Source organism: Macrotis lagotis, chromosome 1, assembly GCF_037893015.1.
Source record: "Macrotis lagotis isolate mMagLag1 chromosome 1, bilby.v1.9.chrom.fasta, whole genome shotgun sequence".
Classification (NCBI taxonomy): domain Eukaryota; kingdom Metazoa; phylum Chordata; class Mammalia; order Peramelemorphia; family Peramelidae; genus Macrotis; species Macrotis lagotis.
Genome location: NC_133658.1, coordinates 619181032 through 619202297, shown reverse-complemented (window position 1 = coordinate 619202297; position 21266 = coordinate 619181032). Strand labels below are relative to the sequence as shown.

General features: G+C 35.6%; 2 protein-coding genes across 4 annotated transcripts in view; one reads left to right on the top strand and one right to left on the bottom strand.

Annotated features, from left to right (window-relative positions):
• Positions 1-14103, top strand: part of LYPD1 (LY6/PLAUR domain containing 1) — a 34273-nt gene extending 20170 nt beyond the window's left edge. For both annotated transcript variants that reach the window (XM_074215026.1, XM_074215025.1), the window contains exon 3: positions 8731-14103. In XM_074215026.1, the coding sequence (XP_074071127.1) occupies positions 8731-8966 (236 nt within the window). In that variant the 3' untranslated portion in view covers positions 8967-14103. The remainder of the gene's footprint in view (positions 1-8730) is intronic.
• GPR39 (G protein-coupled receptor 39) overlaps positions 4336-21266 on the bottom strand; it is a 223799-nt gene continuing 206868 nt past the window's right edge. For both annotated transcript variants that reach the window (XM_074215024.1, XM_074215023.1), the window contains one exon: positions 4336-9916. In XM_074215024.1, coding sequence (XP_074071125.1) covers positions 9393-9916 — 524 coding nt within the window. In that variant the 3' untranslated portion in view covers positions 4336-9392. The remainder of the gene's footprint in view (positions 9917-21266) is intronic.

Genomic DNA, 21266 nt, shown 5'->3' with positions numbered 1-21266 from the left:
GAGACTAAAATCTAACAAAAGGCATCATATATTATGGGAGGGTTGTTTGTTTGCTATAATTAAGTTGGCAGTGATGGTTAACAGCCTTGAAAATTAAGCACAACAACAAAAAAAATCTTTTGAAAGAGAGTAATCAAAGGCTTCTGAGTAATGAAGTTAACACATCCGTATTACCAGGAAAAATAATGCCTTCATGAGGCATCATTTCATCTCCTATGTGTTGTTTGTAGAGTGTGTGTGTGTGTGTGTGAGTGTGTGTTAGAGAGAGAGAGACAGAGAGAGAGAGAGAGAGAGAGAGAGAGAGAGAGAGAGAGACAGAGAGAGAGAGAGAGAGAGAGAGTGAGAGAGAGAGAGAGAGAGAGAGAGAGAGAGAGAGAGAGAGAGAGAGAGAGAGAGAGAAGAGAGGTGGGTGGGATGTTATTCTTTACAGGAACATTTCTTTTTATCCCCTTGGGCAGCATTGTAGTTCTTTAGCATTTATTCCTTATTTCTTCTTCTGCCTGCTTAGCAGAGATGGGACAAATGTTCACGAGAATTAAAATTATGCTCTTTCAGAATCTGTCACCCAAATTTTGTTTTCACCTTCTAAAATACCCTTCTTATTCTCCTCATTTGTTCCTGCGGTTCCATGTTGCTAAATTAGAGTAATGTCCTTAAAAACTATGCTTTCAAGGGAAAAGTAGAAAATACTTAGAACACAGGGCACAAGAATTCTCAGAAAAGAACTATATCCCAAACGTTCAACATGTCTTGTGTCTGACAAATTGTGCCTATCACCGTAGTAACCAGGCAAATGTACAGATATGCTTCCTATTCTCAAATTGTTCTGATTAGGATTCAGAGGCAGTCAAAATTCTTTGCACGGTGTTTAAAAAATACTAAGCACTTGGGGGACAGATCGAAGATTTTTTTTTTTTTAGTGTCTTTCAAAGCTTAGGGAAAATGCATATAATTCATCCAAACATTTTCCTTTGAGGACTTGTACCAATCCCTACATAGCATATTCAATATGATTTAATTCCAACTATGGTGTAGTAAGTGTTGGTCATTGATTGGGTAGGGGAAGATTAGTTCTCTTTCAAAATCATATATACAAAATAGGCAGTTTGATGCACAAGCTGGACTTGTGAAGCAAATATGTTACATGGGGTAAAAATAGTGAACCATTATAACCAATATTTGTAAATTTCTCTTTCTTGAGAAGGAACAGAAGCATGAAGGAAAAAGCAATGAATGTTCCCAAAGAGAACACATCAAATATTCCATGCCCTTTTTAAAATTATCATGGCAACAAAGATTAAGATTCTTTAAGTAAATGACTCCCCTCCATAACCAAAGTGATTTAAAAAACTATTTGTATGGGTTTTTCAAGTGCATGCTTATCATTAAGAAATGGTATTGTATAGTGAAGAGGGAGTCAACCTTGAAGTTAGGAAAACACAGATTCAAGTCTTGCTTCTATACTTACTGCCTATGTGATCTTGGTAAATTGACTTAAACCTTTCATGTTTTCAGTATTTTTTTTCCCTTTGTTCCTTTCCTTCCTGGAGGCAGTCAGGGTTAAGTGACTTGCTCAGAATCATACAGCTAGTAAGTAGCTGAGGCTAAACTTGAACTCATGTCCTTCTGACTCCAAAGATGGAGCTCTATACACTGCACCATTTAACTGCCCCTTTATATTTCTTTAAGACTACCATCTTTAAGATGATAATCCTCATTGAAAAAGGGAGCTTTCTTGGGGCAGCTAGGTGGCTCAGTGGATGGAGCACTGGCCCCGGAGTCAGGAGTACCTGAGTTCAAATCCAGCCTCAGACACTTAATAATTACCTAGCTGTGTGGCCTTGGGCAAACCACTTAACCCCACTGCCTTGCAAAAAAACTTTAAAAAGGGGGGGGGGAGCTTTCTTACTTGGGAGTTCATTATGAGTGAAATCATGAATCTAATTCTTTCCCCTATATTTATATAATAGAACTATAGTCTTGGAATATTTAAATTTATGCAATGGCCATATGCTATAGGGTTGTTTTTTTTTGTTTTTTGTTTTGCAAGGCAATGGGGCCACACAGCTAGGTAATTATTAAGTGTCTGAGGCTGGATTTCAACTCAGGTACTCCTGACTCCGGGGCCAGTGCTCCATCCACTGTGCCACCTAGCTGCCCCTCAGACAATATTAATTTTGAAGAACACCAGGGGTGGAATTCTAGCCTCTTCTTTAGGAAATAAATATTATTTTTAAAAATAGAATAGAAAATAGAAGAAATACCATAAATTCAAGTCAGAAAAGGACTGTGCCTCCCATAACCAAACCCTGTCATTATATGATGGTGAAACTAAGGGTCAAAGAAATTGGGCTTGCTCAGAGACAGAGGCAAGTTTACAATCCAGAACTCTTAAATTAAAATGTTTCTCTATTGCATCATGTTGTCTTTTCAAAAAGAGTCTAATATTCTTCTTAGGCACTGTTTATTGATAGCTCCAAGCAATTCCTATTCACTTATCCAAACCTGCTCTGCTTACCTAATGAAGAAGTAATATTTCCCATTCTGTTTCCTAGACTCTGAGGTCTCTAGTAAGTCTGGAGCATAAAAGTGGTCAATAAAAGCAAGGGATAATATATCCAAAGAAAGAAATGATTTAATCAAATTGATTTCAAGCCATTGGTCCTCCTTTTGACAGTAGTAATGGACTGCTTGTCTAGAAATGGCATTTTCCTTAAGAAAATAGATCATCAAAGATACAGAATTTGACATAGGCATTACTAAGAACATTTTCATTAAAATTGTAGCTTGGTATAATTTTAGAAGTACATAGTGTGTCTTAGATTTATTATGTAGGATTTTGGAAAGTGTTGTATCTAAAGATATGATTTTTATGAGCAGGAGAAGGAAAGAAACATGTTTTAAGTGCCTACTATATGCCAGATGATGTGCTAATAAGCACTGTACATAAATTTCATTTGATCCTTACAATAACCCTAGAAGGTAAGGTGCAATTATTATTTCCATTTTATAATTGAGGAAACTAAAGCCCATAAAATTTAAATAACTTACCCTTGGTTAAACAGTTAGTAACTGAGCCTGGATTTTGACTCAGCCATTCCATACTCCAGGCCCAATGCTCTATATACCTTGTTACCTAGCTGTAGCCAAGGAATGACCATCTTTCCAACCCTTAAGTTGCACGGCTTGTGATAAAACTTTGAGATCAGAAAATATCATAGACTCTTGAGATCCCAGGAATTCAGTAGGTATAGACTGAACAGTACATCTACTGGGCAAACAATTCATTTGCTTTTGAACAGTCTAATTGTCCTCCAAGAGAAAATGTCATGGTCTGTCATGACCTGACCAACTCCAGAGGGCATAGAATGTTTTACAAGACATCCTGGAAACTTTGTAACATTTTAGAAAACCAGGTTGGATCATTTTATTAAAGCGTAACACAGGGTCTTCTCTTTGGATACCATGGGACAACTTCAATTTGTGCTTATGCTTCTTTGCCAAAGCCAAGTTTTGGGAGTTTAGACTCCCTGAACTTGTTCAGTGAATAGAAATTTTTCCCAGAATATTTTATTCAGTCATTGGCTATCTCCTTATCAAGTACCTAGTAAAGAATGAAGAGTTTTTGTAAAAGTGACTGACAGTAGGCAACGATACAGAGAAATTAGGCCATACTTAATGTTTGCCCAACTGTCTTTATCTCAGGGACCTAATTACCAAGAGCATGGAATTTTAAAAGCTATTATTCAATTAAATTAATATGGGAGACTTTTTTGGGTTTGGGGGAGAGGGTTGTTTTGTTTTTTTTTTTTTTTTGCTTTTCCTCATACACTCCAGAAGACAATCTCAGTATGTAAAGGAACTTTGACCCAACAAAGTTAAACATGTGAAAAAAATACCCAGACTCAAATAGAGAAAGCATGTCTTCTTGCCCCCAACCCCTTATATGTAATCAATAATTTAGCTCTGAAAAGCAAACCTACTTATTGCTTTCCATAAAGTCAGTGCCTCTATTCCCTGTTTTGCCAATCCTCTTGAGCACAATACTCCCCCATTCTCCTCTCTCTCTTCTTCTCCCTCTCATTGACAGAAACACTTTTTCTCATTCCTTCTTTCCCCTCCTCATCTTCTCTCTTCATCTTTGGTCACAGCTTCCTCTAATTTTTTCTTCATTAGTTCAACAAGAATGTAGCCCTAATCTATAACGACTTATTTCAGGAAGGAGTTGATGGGAGAGCTTGGGACTTGGTAATATGATACCAAAAGTCTTCAAGTCAAGACCATAACATGTACAAGTGACCATTTCTAAATATTAAGAAAGGAATTGAATTAAACTATCCAATTGGTAGATAAGAAAATTTTCTTTATTCATAAATCAAAGAAAATATTGCCAAATCATTATGTGCTTTCTCTTATATTTTATTTTAATAGTTCTTTTAATTTGATAAGTTGAAAAGGAACCATTCAGTTTCTCTTTTCTCCATTTTAGTTTATGTCATCCCAATACTTTTATTGCTTTATGTTTTTCCAATAGATATTTTATTTTTCCAATTACATATTATGAAAGTTTTTCAACATTCATCCACATGCATATGCATATTTTTAAGATACATACTTTCCTTCCACCCTCCTTTCCCAACCCCCCTCCCCTCAGCAGCAATCTGGTAAATATTGTTCATATACATTTGAATTTAACATGTTTACAGAATAGACATTTTCTGTATGAGGACTTAGGATTAAGGGAAAAGAAAGAAAACCATGAGATAGGAAAGAAAAGCATAAGAGAAATTTTTAAAGAGTGAATGTGGAATCAGTCAGATTCTATAGGGATTTTTGGTTTGGTTAGGTTTTTCTTCCACTGGATATGGATAGCATTGTCCAAAGCAGGTCTCCCAAGGTTGTTCTAGCTCTCCGAACTGCTGAGAGCAGCTGCATCCATCAAGGTTGATCAACTCACGATGTTGTTATCAATGTGTACATTGTTCTCTTGGTTTTGCTCCCTTCACTCAGCATCAGTGCCTATAATTCATCCCAGTCTTTTCTAGAGTCTGACCATTCATGGTTTCTTATAGAACAACAATACTCTATAACATTCATATACCACAACTTGTTCAGTCATTCTCCAATTGATGGGCATCTCCTCAATTTTCAATTCTTTGCCACCATAAAAAGAGCTGCTATGTCATCCCAATACTTGATCATATCTCTATTCTCTGTAATATTACCACTTCGGAGGTGTCTGGAATTTTTCCTCAATGATCAATGTAAACCACCCTCAGACAACAAGAGGCCTCTCAGAAAGGATTGATATATATTATAATATATATATATACATATATATATTAATATATAGGTAAATCAGTCAATCAATGCATTACTGGTATAGGACAAGAGAGTCAAGGAAACACAACCCTTGCCTACCTTATGGACACACTATCTTCTCTTCTTTCCTTTTATTCATTCTCTTGGAAAATGGTGGGACAGTGGTCTTTAACAGAAAAGATAATGCTATGAGCCTTCAGAGAGTTTTCATATGTGTGACTAAACAGAGGATGTCATCTGAATAATAGGTTTTAATAGTTAACTCTTTATTTTAGAAATTGTATCTTTCATTTTTACATGAATTTGATTCCTGAAAATAAATGCCTACATGCATCTATCTACTCCTCTACCCAAAAGGCCATCAGGAGTAAGAACAAGAGATAGAATAAGTGCACTAACAAAACTAGCCATTACATTACCTGAGCTTGCCAATCCATGCAGTATTTCATACCCATTCCATCCCTAACTCTTCAGAAAGAAAGGGATGTGCATTTTTTTCCCAAGTACTTTCCTGGGCTGGCCTTGTCGTTAATAATTGCACAACCCTGTTTCACTCTTTTTCTTGTTATTTCCATTAATATTATTGCCATCCTATACACTGCTTTCCTCGTTCTACTAATTTTGATCTGCATCAATTTATACATATATATATATATGTATATATGTGTATATATATTCAAGTATTTCCTTGAATTTTTCATAGCTATCTTTTCCTATAGTATGGTAATGTTCCATTAAACTTATATAGGCATTTTTTTTTGTTTAGCCATTCTCCAAATAAGGTATATATCTATTTTGTTCCTCAAAGATGTATAACTATCTCTTTTCATAAAGAGAATTTGTAACAAATACTAACCATAATAGTGATTTTCTATAAATGTCACTTTGTACCTAGAGGACACTGGGAAAGTCACATAGCCTTTTTGGATCCCACTTTCTGGATATGTAAAATGAGTGAATTAAATGAAATGTTCTCTCAAGACCCTTCCAATTCTAAATTTGATGATCCTAGGTCTCACAGACTTATAGACTGAACTTTAAAGACTATGTAGTCCCACTCCATTTTACAGATAAGGAAACACTTCAAGACAGGTCATGTAACTCATTCAAGACACCACAGCTATATACCAGCAGAACTGGGATATTACTGGAATCTACAGTTTCCCTTTCCAAGACTCTATCAGACCACACAATACTTGCAGATTGCTCAAAATAAGTTTTCCAGATAATAGATTAGGTATGTAGCAATAACGATTTCTGTATAATGCTCTAATGTTCTGCAAAATGCTTTCTGTTCCTCACAGAAATCCCATCATAGGAGTTTGCTCTTTTCAGATGATATCATTGGGGAACCAAGTGGTTAAATGATTTTCCCAAGGTTATGCAGCTAGAAGGTGGAAAAAAATCTAGGTGTTTTGACCCCAGGTTCAATTTTCTTTCCATTTCACTCTCTTCTAGAAGTAATTTTGCCTGGAAGAACAATTTTCTGATCTTATGAAAAAAATGGACCAGCAATCCATACAGTTCTAAATGCCCTTAAGTAGTCCCACACTGCTTTTTAACTTTATGAGTATAGGTTAAATAGTAGAATCATTTGAACATATTAACCTAGATTTAGAGCTGGAATAGATGAAGTGATTTAGTCCTACCCTCTAATTTTTCTTATATGGAAACTGAAGTATAGAGATTGACTCCATCAGATTTTTATAACTATTAAGGTAGCTGGAGATTGCCTTTTGGAGCTGTTGAGTCTAATGTAAGTAGGAAGGTGGGATCTTCCACTGAAGGTTGGATGGTATTTGAGCCTTCCCTATCCAGGCTTAGTCAACTTTAATTGATAGCCTTAGATTGACAGAGATGAGTGACTCTTAGTTAATCCAAAAAGATAGACCTACCAGAAAGTTTGTTTGTGTGATGTGCATTTCTTTTTGTTCTATAGTCTTTTCCTTTGTAACAGAAATATCCTGTAGTATTTCCACACAGGATAAAGGGTTTTGATTCATCTTGGAAGCAAAGTTTACTTGGTAAATGATTTTTACCTGCATCTGACCTGTGTCACCTCTCTCCATGTCTTACTAAATGATACTAGAAAGTCAGAAAAATTCAGTACCTGGTGATAATTCAGTATCTTGTAAGCTAGCCCAATCCACAGGTCTTTACTCAAAGTCTTTCTCATTTGGTAAAACCAACTAGTTCTTGTAATCTCTTTTAAAAACAAATGGTTTTACATCCTTATTATCATCTGAAATCAAAATAGGATATAGTGAAGTCTCTGCCTCCACCACAGGTGACCATTAAATAGGTAGAAAGATTCCTGGATTTATAAGAAAAAGACCAAGGTTGGCTGTTATCACATTTGTGATTCTGGACAAGTTGTGCAATCCTTTGGGGTCTCTGGGCCTTTTAGGCACATGGGTTGTGACATGCCCAAGGTCACAGAATTAGTAAAGGTCAGAACCACATCTTCTGACCTCAAATTGAATCATTTTCCCACTATACCACAGCTGTTTCTTTGAGAATGTCGCAATTTTCCACATTACTTAGCTTTTGTTTTTATCTGAATTCTTTACATACATGTTGTCTCTCCCTATAGAATGCAAGATCTTTGAGGACAGGGACAGTTTCACTTTTCTAGTTATTTTCCCCAGCCTGTCACACTGAATTAATACATAGTTGTTTGCCTGGATATCTAATTTAATGTCATGTATATAAATGTTTTAGTGTTACTTTGTCCCTGGCACTCATTGTATACTCACTAAATATAAATGGATGATGATAGGTTTTGAATATTTGTCTTCATGTAGAAATCTGACAAATAATAAGTATTTGTTTCTGCAGGCTTTGTCCTGAGAATAAAGAAACTTTAGGAAAATGGCAGATAGCTCTCTCTCTCTAGTGACCCTTTCAGTGATCTGAAATAGTTAATATTACTTGCCAAAGGAGCTTATTTGTTCCCAAGGGGAAACATATCCAACTCCTAGACAGAATCTGGTTCACTAAGGACAACAGTTAAAAATATACACATACATACATGCATGTTGAATTCTGCATCATATAAGACTGTAAATAAACTACAGTATTTGTATCACAGTACACTAGTCTTAAATGTTTTACAATACAAAAAAAATTAAATCACGGTCTCCATAATCCTTTATTCAGTTAAACATATCTGATTTGAGGTAACTAAAATTTCCTTTAAAGAGTTTGTTGAGAAGAATCAAGGTGATATCTTTTAGCAAATCTGCCTTTTCCAGGAAATTGTATTAGACCAAATGCTCTAAATGACTTGGTTAAGTTCTAGCAAGTCTAAGGGGATTGTTTGTGTGAGGTAGGGGAGGCTTGGAGGTTTTGAGTTTGTTGTTTAGTCAATAGATGGTCACAGAAGTGCATTTTGGTTTTGTATTCCAGGAATCCTGTATCGCAAGTCCTGTGCATCATCCGCTGCCTGTCTCATTGCCTCAGCTGGATACCAATCCTTCTGCTCCCCAGGGAAATTGAACTCAGTCTGCATCAGCTGCTGTAAATCCTCGCTCTGCAATGGGCCCCGGCCCAAGAAAAGGGGCAGCTCAGCTGCAATGCCAAGGGCAGGGCTCTCCACCACCATTCTTCTCTTGAAACTGGCCTTCTTCTCAGTGCACTGCTGAAAAAGAAGGATGCCCCACTCCAGCTCCCACCCTTGTTCATTTGGTTTGTCCTCCCCCCACCCCCCTTGGTTATCTTCTGAAGCAACACATATAGCAGGACCTCTCTGTTCTTTTTTCTCTTTCCTTCTTTAATGAAAGAGCTCAGTGTAAAAAAGAAAAAAATCCCAGAAAGAAACATTTTTGTAACCTATGACTGAATTTTCAATGTGCACTTAAAAGCAGGTGGGGGTAGGATATAAGGGATTGGAAATTGTATGTTCCCCTAGAAACCAGGTCTACTTTTTCAAAATCAGCACTTAATCATATTTAGGTAGATAACTTTATTTCATCTCCCAACTTCCAACTTTCTTTCCAAAGTATTTGTTTTGTTTAAGGGGTTTGGGGGTTGGGAGAGGGTCACTCAGTAATGAAGGCCTTATTTGGGATTCATACTTGGTTTTCCCCCAGGTTGTTCTCTGCACCAAGACGGGACTCTGGAGCAACCTCCGGGGGTTTGCTTTCTGAGTTGGGCTCTAGTGATTCAAGGCTCGGTTGCTGAGCCCTCGTGTCAGGCTTGGTCTCACTCTGGAAAGTTTTTAAGTAAACCTTGTTAGTTCTCCTTGAAGAGGCACTGCGCCATGAAGAGATGGAGATCAGCGGGCGGCCAGAGCGGCCGCTGCTGGTGGTGGAGTCCAGAGGGGACCGCAGCAGCTTCTCCTTGTTGGCGTGCTCCAGCGTCAGGCGGCAGCAGAGCACTTGCCTGAACACCTTGCGGAACTGCCGCGAGGAGATGTTGTAGAGGAGCGGGTTGACCACCGAACTGAGGTAGAAGAAGGTATCAGCAATGGGGAGGAGAGTCATGTACGCCCTGAAATAGGAGCGCGTCCAGTCCTGCTTCGGTTTAGCCGCAGCCATGAGCCTTCGGATCTGGTTTGGCATCCAGGATATCGCTAAAGTCGCAACAATCAGTCCTGAGAGAGAGAGAGAGAGAACAGCATGTGAAAAAAAAATCATAAAATATTTAGTCTCTCAGTTCTGCACTTAGCAGCTAGGAAATGGTACCGATTTTTCAATGTTTTGCTTTGACAGATTTTTCTGCCACTTGCAAAAAAATAACATTATTTCAAGGCCAGTGTAGTTGGCTATATTAAAAACCATTAAATGTATAGATGGGGCTTATTTATACCTATTGATGTCTGTTCATTTTTAAATGGTTTTATTGATATCCTTGGAAAACATTTTATGTAGTCTATGAATTTGGTTTGTTCTTGGGTTTTTTTTCCTTCCTTCCTTTTAAAAAATATAGCCATATTAGATTCGGCAATGTCTGTAAAAGACTAGACTTTGTCTTTTGCGAGAGGGAGAGTTGGCATTATTTCGGGCAATCGTCCTCTTAAAGAGAATATTTTTAAGTCGAACGGAGGTGTAGATATGCATATGTACCCTTTTGATGGGAATGCACATATACTTAATTATGTTGGATTCTTACTAATTTCAAGTAGAATTAGATTTTTAATGACATATTACTAAGAACTCCAAATGAGTATATGGGTGCCATTTAGTGCTCAATACTCACCATCTTCATGAATGACATTATATGACATGTTGTATGTTTTCATAGTCCTTTCTCTTGGTCATTATCTCCCTCTCTAGGAGAGAATTTGTTTTTAACATTAACCCTAAAATTAGCATAACTTGTCTTAGGCCTTGAGTCCTTCATGAGTCTTTAACCATGCTTCCTCCCTCAGTTCTTTTGTTCCATAATTCAAAAAAGATAATGGATTCCCAAGGAGGAGAGAGTGTTCACACAACTATTCATAAATTATAATTATTAAGCAAACTCTGGTATATTCAAAAGCTATATTTACATCTATACATTCATATATACTCTCAGGGCCCTTATGTATATGACCATTGATAGTTATGCTACTTTGATGGAGCATGAGATGTGATATACAATATACTTAACAAAAAATATATTGACTGCTTGTCTAAATTGGATAAGAAATAAGGGAAAGCTGAAGGCTCTTATCTGCATCAAGGTCCTTTCTGCAGCTGAGGAAATATTTAGCCATATGGATAAAAATCCAAGTACTTCAACATTTTCAAAATGATTTCCTCACAATCACATAGCTAGTTCACAAGCAAAGACTTGAACCTTTATCTCTTAACTCTCTTCTATACCATGCTGTACTTCATGAAATTATAATGGAATCCTAGAGGCAACTCCTATTTGAAGAGAAGCATTTCATAGAAGTGCTTCATTTGGTATGTCAAAAAGCTTTTTCTGCTATTTTGTTTCTTTGCATTTGGATAACACAGCAAAAGGCAAGATTCCTTATTGCTTTCAAATGTACCAATCTACTAATAAGCCATAGGGAAATAATTGTTGGAAATGGTCTCTTCCTGAGATCAAAATTAATATTTTCTATAATAAAAACCACTACAGGAGAAATGAATACTTTACTAAAGTCAGAATTGGCAGTCCCACTTGGGTTTGTCTTGGCCTGTCTTTGCTCAGTAGTAGATATGCCTTGGGTGGGTTCTCAGCAGTGATTCAAAAATAGCTCTGTTCACCCAACAGTTAGCTAGTCTTTAGAGAAAAGTGAATTCAGTTATGGTAAAAAAAACAAAACATGAGACCAATGATGACTTTATTTCATAGGTTCTCCTATAATCATTTTAATTTTTCATAGTTTCTGAGTAGTTCTATTTTCATTGAGATGGTTCAATGGATGGAATATCAGACCTGAACTCAGGAAAACCTGAGTTCAAACCTAACCTCAAACACTTACTAGCTATGTGATCCTAGGCAAATCACTTAACCTCTTTTTATTATTAATTTTGTCATCTCTAAAATGGAGATAAAAATAGCAATTACCTTTCAGAACTGTTGTGAAGATTAAATAAGATAAATAATTGTCAAGTGTTTGGCAGAGTGTTTGATATATAAAAAATGCTATATAAATCTTAGCTATTATTATAATTTATTCTCTAAATGAAGTGAACTCCAAAATACTCAATAATCCTAAATATAAAACCAGGAAATTCAATTAAACCATAATGATATGGTAAAAAAGAAAAACACTGAACTGAATAGGCTGAATTATCCAATTACAGATAATGAAATGGAAAAAAAGTCACCTTTTTTTCTAACTGGAGAGAAAAGTATTCCTTATTTAGAAAATAGAGAGCAAATAACCATTTTGAGAAGTATTGAAGTTTCATGTATTCTGTTTATCTTCTAGTTTCTATAAAATAACTTTATCTGTCTCAGTAGCACTACCTGAAAGATTCAGCTTATTAATTGTGAAGACAGGGGACTTGCTTTCTTGAAGTAAAAGGTAATTTCTTGAAAAAGCAGGTTCTCCCCCCCCCCATCATTGAATTTTAGGGTCCATGTCCTGAATCATCTGATGACTGATTTCTCAGAATATGAAAAATTGAATACATGGTTTTAGTGTGTTATACTACATTGTGGGAAGTTGTACACTAGAGAAAATGGAAATCCAGTGGGAGAAAATGAGAGCAGCTATGAGTTACACCTAACACAACATTTTAAAGTTATGGAAAAAGAACTCTGACTGGAAAAGGAAAGCATACTTGTGGGTCAAGGTCAGAGAAGAAGGTTATTTTATTTCAGTATTCTGAAATACTCCTACTCCTTATTTTCTTGCATTTTTTACAGACCCCTTTATAAATGGACATGGTTGTTGTCCTTGACTGGTGATCACTCCACCATCAAAGAACAGTTTTTAGGATAGCCTTCTAGTATTTGCGCTTCTTCCCTTTGCACCACCTCCAAATTCAGACCACCACCTGGATCATCCCTTTAACCTTGACTACACACAAGACAAAAAAATGTGTGACTAATCATTAGCTAATACATCAAAAGACATTATCAAAAGGATCTTGTTTCAGTCACTTAAGCTCTTTTGGGCTTTAAATTTCTTCATCTTTAATAGGATGGGTTTAGATGACCTCCAACATCTTTTTTAATCTCTTCTCTCAATCTTCAATTATCTGACATAGAAGACCTAAAAGAAGTTCCTTCCATATCTAAAATTTTCTGCCTCTGATTCCCTCTGATAACCCATGACTTTACACTGTAGGTCTTGGCAATGAGAGAAATAAGTTTATCCTACATTTTCATATGAAGATGTATTAAGTGACTCTAGATCCCTCATCTGAGACCAAAACACACAAGCACAAGGTTTGGGGTTATGTTGTTTTCTATTTTTATAGATCCCTAGCCATGTCAAAGGAACCTATCTGCACTTGAACCACTTGGCAAAGATGATACAATTACCTCTGGTCCCCTGAGAATGGAAAGGATAAATTAGTAACTTCACTTGTATTTTCAAAAGTAATTTTTTTCAAGGAAAGCTCAGTATTAAGTGTACAGGTATAGTTCATGACAAATATGAGACATGTGCCCTTGGGCAGTGTGGTGAAGGTTAGTTTTTCAGGGAGAAAACTAGCCCTCTCTCTATAAAGATTTTGTCATTTTTATAAAGACAAGTAATAGTTCAGTTTTATGCATTGAAACAATAGACATTATTTTCTGTACCATGCATTTTTATGAATGAGTACCATGGCCACAGCCAGATTCTTAGTTTCTATGCAGCTCCAAGGCAAAGCTGTATAGTCTTGTTCATGCTTTAATATATATTAAAGATTTTGGTAAATTTGTGTTGAAATACAATCAATTTGGACTTGTATATTACCTTTGGAAAATCTATTATGTCTTGGTCTGTGTCATGTAATATGTAAAATACACTCAACTTTTTAGGTGATCTTGAAGGAAGATCAGTGAGCCAAACTCACGGAAAACTGGTAAACTAATCAAACATAATCATCGATAAATATGTATTATAATCCAAACAATCTTGTACTCTGGTTGAGAAGTACCGTTGCATCTTAGCTGTTTTTCTACATTAACTACTTTTATTTTTTCCCTTCATCAGCACACTAAAATAAGGGCTATTAGAGGATGAGACAGATTTACTCTCAATGGAATAATGTTGTTTAAAATAACAGAAGTAATACAGATGTCCAACAACCTACTTCAATGAAGCTTAAAAGTTTGATAACATTAAAATCCATCTGCTTGGTTTAATCTTCAAAGTTGCATTTGAGCTATACAATCTGACACATGGTGGCATTGATATATATATATATATATATATATATATATATATATATATATATATATATATATATATATATATATATATATATATCTCACTCTGTACTTGGATTTTTTTCCTCCTATCTTTTATGTGAGGGTAAATGTTTGTAATTTCCTTTAATTCATCTGAGAATTAAAGAATGTTAAGGTGGTAAATGAGCCTTAGAGGGCCTAATCTTACACCTAAATCTACAAATAAGGAAAGTGAGGCCTACAGAGGTGACTTTGATAAAGCCACAGCTTAGTTGGTGGCTGAATCATTCACAGACTCTACCTCTCCTGACTCATTAATTCAATTACTAATTCCATTATATAATTCTGTCCCTGTATTTTTGGTTCTAATCTGAGATTGATAGAAGACTGCAGATCTATCTATCACATCTTCTTAGCCCCTTTTAGAAATAGAGATTTCCAACCTTCCCCTCTTTGAAGTACAATGTAGCTTTGGCAAAACATTTTGCATTGAAGTAATGAATCACTGATAGCCTCCCAATAACTTTTTAATGATCAGTAACCCTTAGTTTAGATCTTTTTGAGAAAGACTTGCTGAGATGAAGTCAGTTATATTGAGGGTCCTATGTTCATATAAGGACCTGGACCACTTCAATTGCATCATGGGTATAAATTCAAAGTATATAAATGTTTTTCAGAAACTTGCAGAACCAAAGTCATATTTGAGTTACTGGATTCTGGTAAAGAGTAACAAGAGATGTGAAAAATATTCGTCTAAGGAGGTAGCTCCCAAATCAAATTTGATTCTGATGACCTAAAAAGATTTGGCAGTCCCATGATTTCTAAGAAAATTCACTCAAAAAACTCCAAGTTGCTGTTTCAATTGCTATTCAAATCCTACTATAAAGAGTTGAGTTTATGAAAATTCAAAGAGAATTAGGAGTTAAGGATTATGGGTACAAAAAGATGAGATATACTATTTATTCTAAAGCTAACTCCAAAAAAAAAAAAACTGATTTATTTTAACTTTTTTCTCCCCTAGGCACAAAGTATTCCAATTCTTCCTCAATTCTGATCAGCCTTTAAAAAGATTTATAGAGAGTAATAGAAATCAGAAGACACTTTTATTATGGCTACTTTAAGCAAAAATTGACAGGATTAGTATTGTAAGGAATTGGGAAAGAAAATTTCACACTTTCTGAAATTAATTTCTCCAGACTATCCTATCAGTTATTTTTTTCTTTTCTTTCTTTCTTTTTTTTTTTTGCAAGGCAATGGGGTTAAGTGACTTGCCAAAAGTTATGCAACTAAGTATTAAGTGTCTAATGTCACATTTGAACTCAGGTCCTCCTGACTCTAGGGCCAGTGCTTTATCCACCGTGGCAATCAAGCCTGGTGTGGAACCCAGCACTATCACCAATGGATTGATTGAATAATTGGTGGGTGTGTATTAAAATATACAACTTTTGTTAGATATTGTTTTGTTCTTGGAAATTGAATTAATTTGAATATGGGAGAGAGAGAGTAATGGAACATTTGTTTGTCAACTGATACCTCAAGATCAGTTGTTAGAGAAAACCAAGCTTATAGTTAAGAGTGAGTAGTCAAAATGAGAAAAGATACATTCAATAAAATATCTTGACTCTTTCCTAATTTCTAATTTTGTTTTGATCTCACTTACCTTGCATAAATTGAGGGACTGTATTTAGTCAAAAAGTGAACAAGGAAGTGATCTCTAGCAACACTAACCTTAGTGGAATTTCTAACTATCCAAGCTTTAAGAAGGCTATATTGATATAATTTATTAGAAAGTATTTTGTATTTGTTCTAGTCACCATCAATTTTCATTATTTTTCTTTCAACATATTACAAACTAATTTTTATTTATTTTTGTTATTCAGCATCAACTAAGTTCCATAAAGCATGCCAGGCACTGTGGGTATTCTAGGTCCTGCTATCTGACCTTCTGATTCAATTAAAAAACTGAGTTTTGTAACCTACCCTTGCCTGAACCCTTATTAACATCTCTAGGTTTTTAGAGTTCATCCTGCAACTGAATTCTCTTAAATATGGTCTTCCCCAATTAGAATATTAGCTCCTTGAGAGCAGGGAATGTCTTGCTTTATCTATTTGTATAACTGCTTAGCACAGTGCTTGAAGATGCAGGAAATGATTAATTACAATAAATGTTTTTATATTTACTCTCCTCGGTCCTCTTTTTTCCTGTATCATTTTCTTTTTATTACTCTCTAGCTCTCCTCTCTTCAATCTTTATATTCTTTATTTTTTAAAAAAATTCCCTTTTCTTCTGCTATTCTTCCTTCTGTTCCTTCACCCTCTTTTCCCTCTATTCCATTTTCTCTTTGAATTTTGCCAAATAACCATGAACCAAGCAGTGTAATACAAAACCTACATTGCCAATCCACCCACTGTTTGTTTGGATGGGATTAAGAAGATAATTGGATCAGCTGCAGGCAAGTTTCTTAATAGCTAACAGGTGGTCAGTTATCTTAACTGGTAGGATTGCTGATTTTGCCAAAGAAACCCCTAAGGGAATTTGGGAAGCAAAATACTTTGGATTCAGATGATACAGGTGTATAAACTACAGGAGTTTAGGTTCTATGGGGGAGCCACTCTCTCATTGCCCCATTCCTTCTTTTTCCTAGTCTTCAAAAAATGATAAATGAGACAGTGCTGTTGGGGGAAGAGCGTGGAGAAAAGACATGATAATCATCCTCTCTGCTGATCTGTTAGTTCAGTCACAACAGTTTAAGCAAACTTGTACCTCTTTTCCTATTAAAAGACAAAAAAGGGGGTCAGAAGAGTGATGTCTGAGTTTACTTTCATTTCAATTTTTAAATTCACCAGATGGAGCTCAGACCCATAGCTTTAAAAACAAATGTTAATCACATGGATGGTTTCTTCTGCCCATGGAGACAGACTGTAGAATAATCTGCCCTGGCCACCAATAATTGATCTAGCTCAGTTAGGGGTTCCATTACCAATGTAGTGCCATCTACACGAGGCCAGAGATTGAGGGTAGGTCAACATCCATAAAATAAATATCAGTTCCATCTTATTCTACTCTATCTTCACCTGGAGGCTTCCATGCAAGAGGAAAGATTATATACTAAGGTAACACACACAAACACACACACACACACACACACAGATAAAATAACCCTCCCTGAGAGCTTTAGGACATCCCTCTGTACTAGAAGTAGGTGCCACTGGGGGCAAGTGCTATTTAGAACCCATCCTTTAATCATGCATGGTATGCATGGTAAATGATCAATTGAAATCTGTTAAATAAATATTTTTCTATGTGGGTTTCTTGTACATAGCTTTGTGACTTTCTATGCAAATAATTTGTTGTAAAGCACTGTATAAGTTGTCTTGAAATTAAAGTTCTCAAATGTGGTAGAATTATAAAGGGCTTCAACTGCTTCCTCAGTCTGACAGGTAAAACCAAATGTTTCTTCATCTGTGACATGTCAATAATCCCAATTGAAGTAGGGGAGCAGGTGTAATGGTGTCATGCAACAGTGTTTGCAGAGCATGTTAATTGATAAACACAACAGCTGGGTGCCAATAAACACTATATCCTCCAAAATGGATTAATTTCTATCATCCCAACATATTATCTCACACTTACAGGTCCTGATTAATAATTGGAATAGGAATTTATAGTTTCTTAATGAAATTGTATTGAGTGAACTTCCATGTAAACTACAAATAATTAAAACTATATTATTATTAGTAGTATTTGGAAAGGAACCATAGTGGACATCAAGACCAATTCTTCCCCTACAAAAAAAAGAAAGAAATAGAAACCCAGAGAGAAATAGTGTGCCTAAAATCACATAGTCAGTTAACAGCAGAAAACTCAGGCACCTTTTTTGCAGAGAAGTGAATTTTGTGATTTATTCCCATGATTTTGCCAAGTGACCCTTTTGCATTTCTTTAATAATCTGATGCATATAGAATAGGTATTCTGTGTCAGCTGAGTACCAGGTAACTTCCAAGGCCAGAAGACTTGGAGGGAAATTTTAGGAAGACCTTCCAGATAAATAAAGGACTCCTGGAGAAGAAGTTGGGAGATGTTAGTGATGAAGGATGTTGCCTTCCCTTAGTGTTCTGTAGCTCTGGCCAAGGAAAAATCTAAGATTTACAAACATTTTCAATATTGGAAAGAACCTTGGAGATCTCATAACTTAAATTCTTCATTCACAAATGCAAAATCCAAGCCCAGCAAATTTGGATGATGACATAGTGCGGTACAAGATTATTCAAATCCACCCTAGGACCCATTCTGTTTGTCAGTCCAGCATCATCAGATTAGGTCTGTAAGGGACTTTGGATGTCATCTAATCTGACCCCTTCATTTTTTCAGATGAGAAAACATGCTGAAAAATATTAAGTGACTTGCCAAGGTAACACAAGTATTAAGTAAACCCAGGGCTCTTTGGCTTCAAATCCAATATAATCTCCACATTATATATATCATGCTACTAGTATATCTAGTTTGAAGATTAGACTGGACCTAGTTATACCTAACAATAATGACTGTGTGTATCTATCCGGGCGGGAATGGACAGTGAGATGGCACAGTGGATAGAGTACCAGACCTGGAGTCAGGAAGACCTGAGTTCAAATCCAACCTTAGATACTTACTAGCTGTGTATTCCTGAGCTTAACCCTTTTACTTCAGCTTCCTCATCTGTGAAATGAGCTAGAGAAAGAAATGGCAAACTATTCCAATATCTCTGCCAAGAAAATCCCAAATGTGGTCATAAAGTGTTGGTCATCACTAAACAATTGAACAACAATAATCATGTGAAACACAAACTCCACTAAATGTGAAACACAAAACAGTATTTTTTTAATATTCAAGGCAATATCCATTACTGATGTATACATGAGTGCTTTGAGGGAAAGGAGTAGAGAAGAGAATTAGAGTAACAGAAATAAGGAGAAATGATTTAAATAGTCAAATGATCTAAATGTGCCACATTTTGTTGTTCCAAACAGAAAGAATCCTTCTCAACCAATACACAATTTAGAAATACAATTTTTATTTTAAAAAATCAATAAATAGTAAGCTTTATATGTGCCCCTTACATTTCAGATACAAGGAAGAAGTTAAAAATAGTCTCTGTCTTCAAAAAGTTTTTTTTTTCAAATAAGAAACATTTAAAGTAGATGTGTTATCTTGAAGGGAAAGGAAGTAGATAACAGTTGGAGAAACTGGGAAAGACTGCCTGCAGGAGTTGAAACCTAAGCTAAGTTTTTAAAGGAAGTCAGAAAATATAAGAAATGAAGTTGAGGTGAAAAGCATCCTAGAGTACTGTGTATGAAGAACAACAAAAAGCCTAGTATAGTTGGACTATAGAGTACATGGAAGGGAGGGCAGGATATGTAAGAAGTCTGGAAAGATAAAAAAGGTCAAACTCATCATGAGTTTTCAATGCCCAGAACAATTTGATCCTGCAGATGATAAAACCAATAAAGTATATGGAACAGGAGAGTGACACCATCAGTCTCATGCCCTAGTAAAAATCTCTTTGGCATCTTATATGGAATGGAAAGAAACTGTAGACTAGAAGATCTATTTACAGTAGCATAGAAGTTCAAAGTAGAGGTAGGATTAGTGTGAAAAATAATGAAATGGGGAGGCTAGGTGGCACAGTGGATAAAGCACTGGCCCTGGAGTCAGGAGTACCTGGGTTCAAATCCGGTCTTAGACACTTAAGAATTACCCAGCTGTGTGGCCTTGGGCAAGCCACTTAACCCCATTTGCCTTGCAAAAACCTAAAAAAAGAAATAATGAAATGCTTAGAGGACATCCAGTTCAAAATACCTAATAGGCATTTGGTGATACAGATAAATAGATCTCTGTGTAGAGATGGTAATAAATCCAAGGGAGTTGTTGCCATAATCAACTTAAAGAAAAGAGAAAAGAGAAAAGGAAAGGACTTGAGTTACATATAGTTTGAAGTTCCATCAAAGCAGGTGGGGAAAAGGTCTGATTGAGAACTAGAAGAAAGTCGTATTGCAAAAACCTAGGATGGAATATCAAATAGCAAAAAAAGTCATGGAAATGAAGATGGAGAAAAAGCAAAAGAACTTTTCTTGCTATATTTCAAAGACCATGCAGTATATAATTCATGTGATTTATTCATAGTCACACAGATAGATACTCTTGCTCTTATTAGAAGCTACTTTATACACAGTTCAAACAAATTTGGTTATCTTGTTCCCTAGTCTACAACAAGCTAGAAGCAGTAACAAGTCTAATTTACATAGTTTTTCAAGTTTGTGAGTTAATTTTTACTGCTATCTTTAGTTTTTATATCACTTGCATTTCCTAATATATCCCTTCTTCCTCCAATTCAAATTTCACAATTATATGAGAAAATACAAAGTTAAATCAGACATGGTCCCTGCAATCATTATGCAGTCTAGTAGGGAGAATGCTATTAAAATATAAGTAAATATAATACAAAATAGATCATGTTAAATATTTAAGTGAAATGCAAAGAAATTTCTGTGCCAGGTAAAAGGAAAAATAACACAGATCTGAGTGAAATGATTAAGAAAGACTGTGGAGAATGTAGCATTTAGACAAGCTTTTGAAGTATAGGGAGAATTTCAACTGACAGATTTGGAAAGGGAAGAATTCTAGATAGAATAATGTGAACAAATATATAATACATTTGGAGTATTGAATGTGTACAAGAGATATTTATTTTGGCACAAAAACAAAATATGTTGAAGGGAATAGTACGAGATAAGCCTGAAAAGGAAGGATGGCACCAGATTGCAAAGAGCCTTGAACACCAGAATGAGTCTTATTTTTCTTTCATCCATTAGAAAACTAAAGAAAGTTTTTGAGTAGAGAGGCATGACACAATCTGACTTATGCATAAAGAAGATTAATTTGGTACCTGTGTGAAGGATGAACTGAAAGAAAGAAATACTGGAAGCAAGAAGACCCTTTAGGAGGCTATAATAATCAAAGTGATTAGTGTAAGGGTTAGGGCAATGAGAATAGAAGGGAATCATACAAAAGATTATAGTGTTTAAATAAGCAAGATTGGTGATTGAATTGAAATGAGAAGTGAAAGAGAGAAGTGTAAGAGACAATAGTATATAAAAATGGAGTTATAAGGTGAATT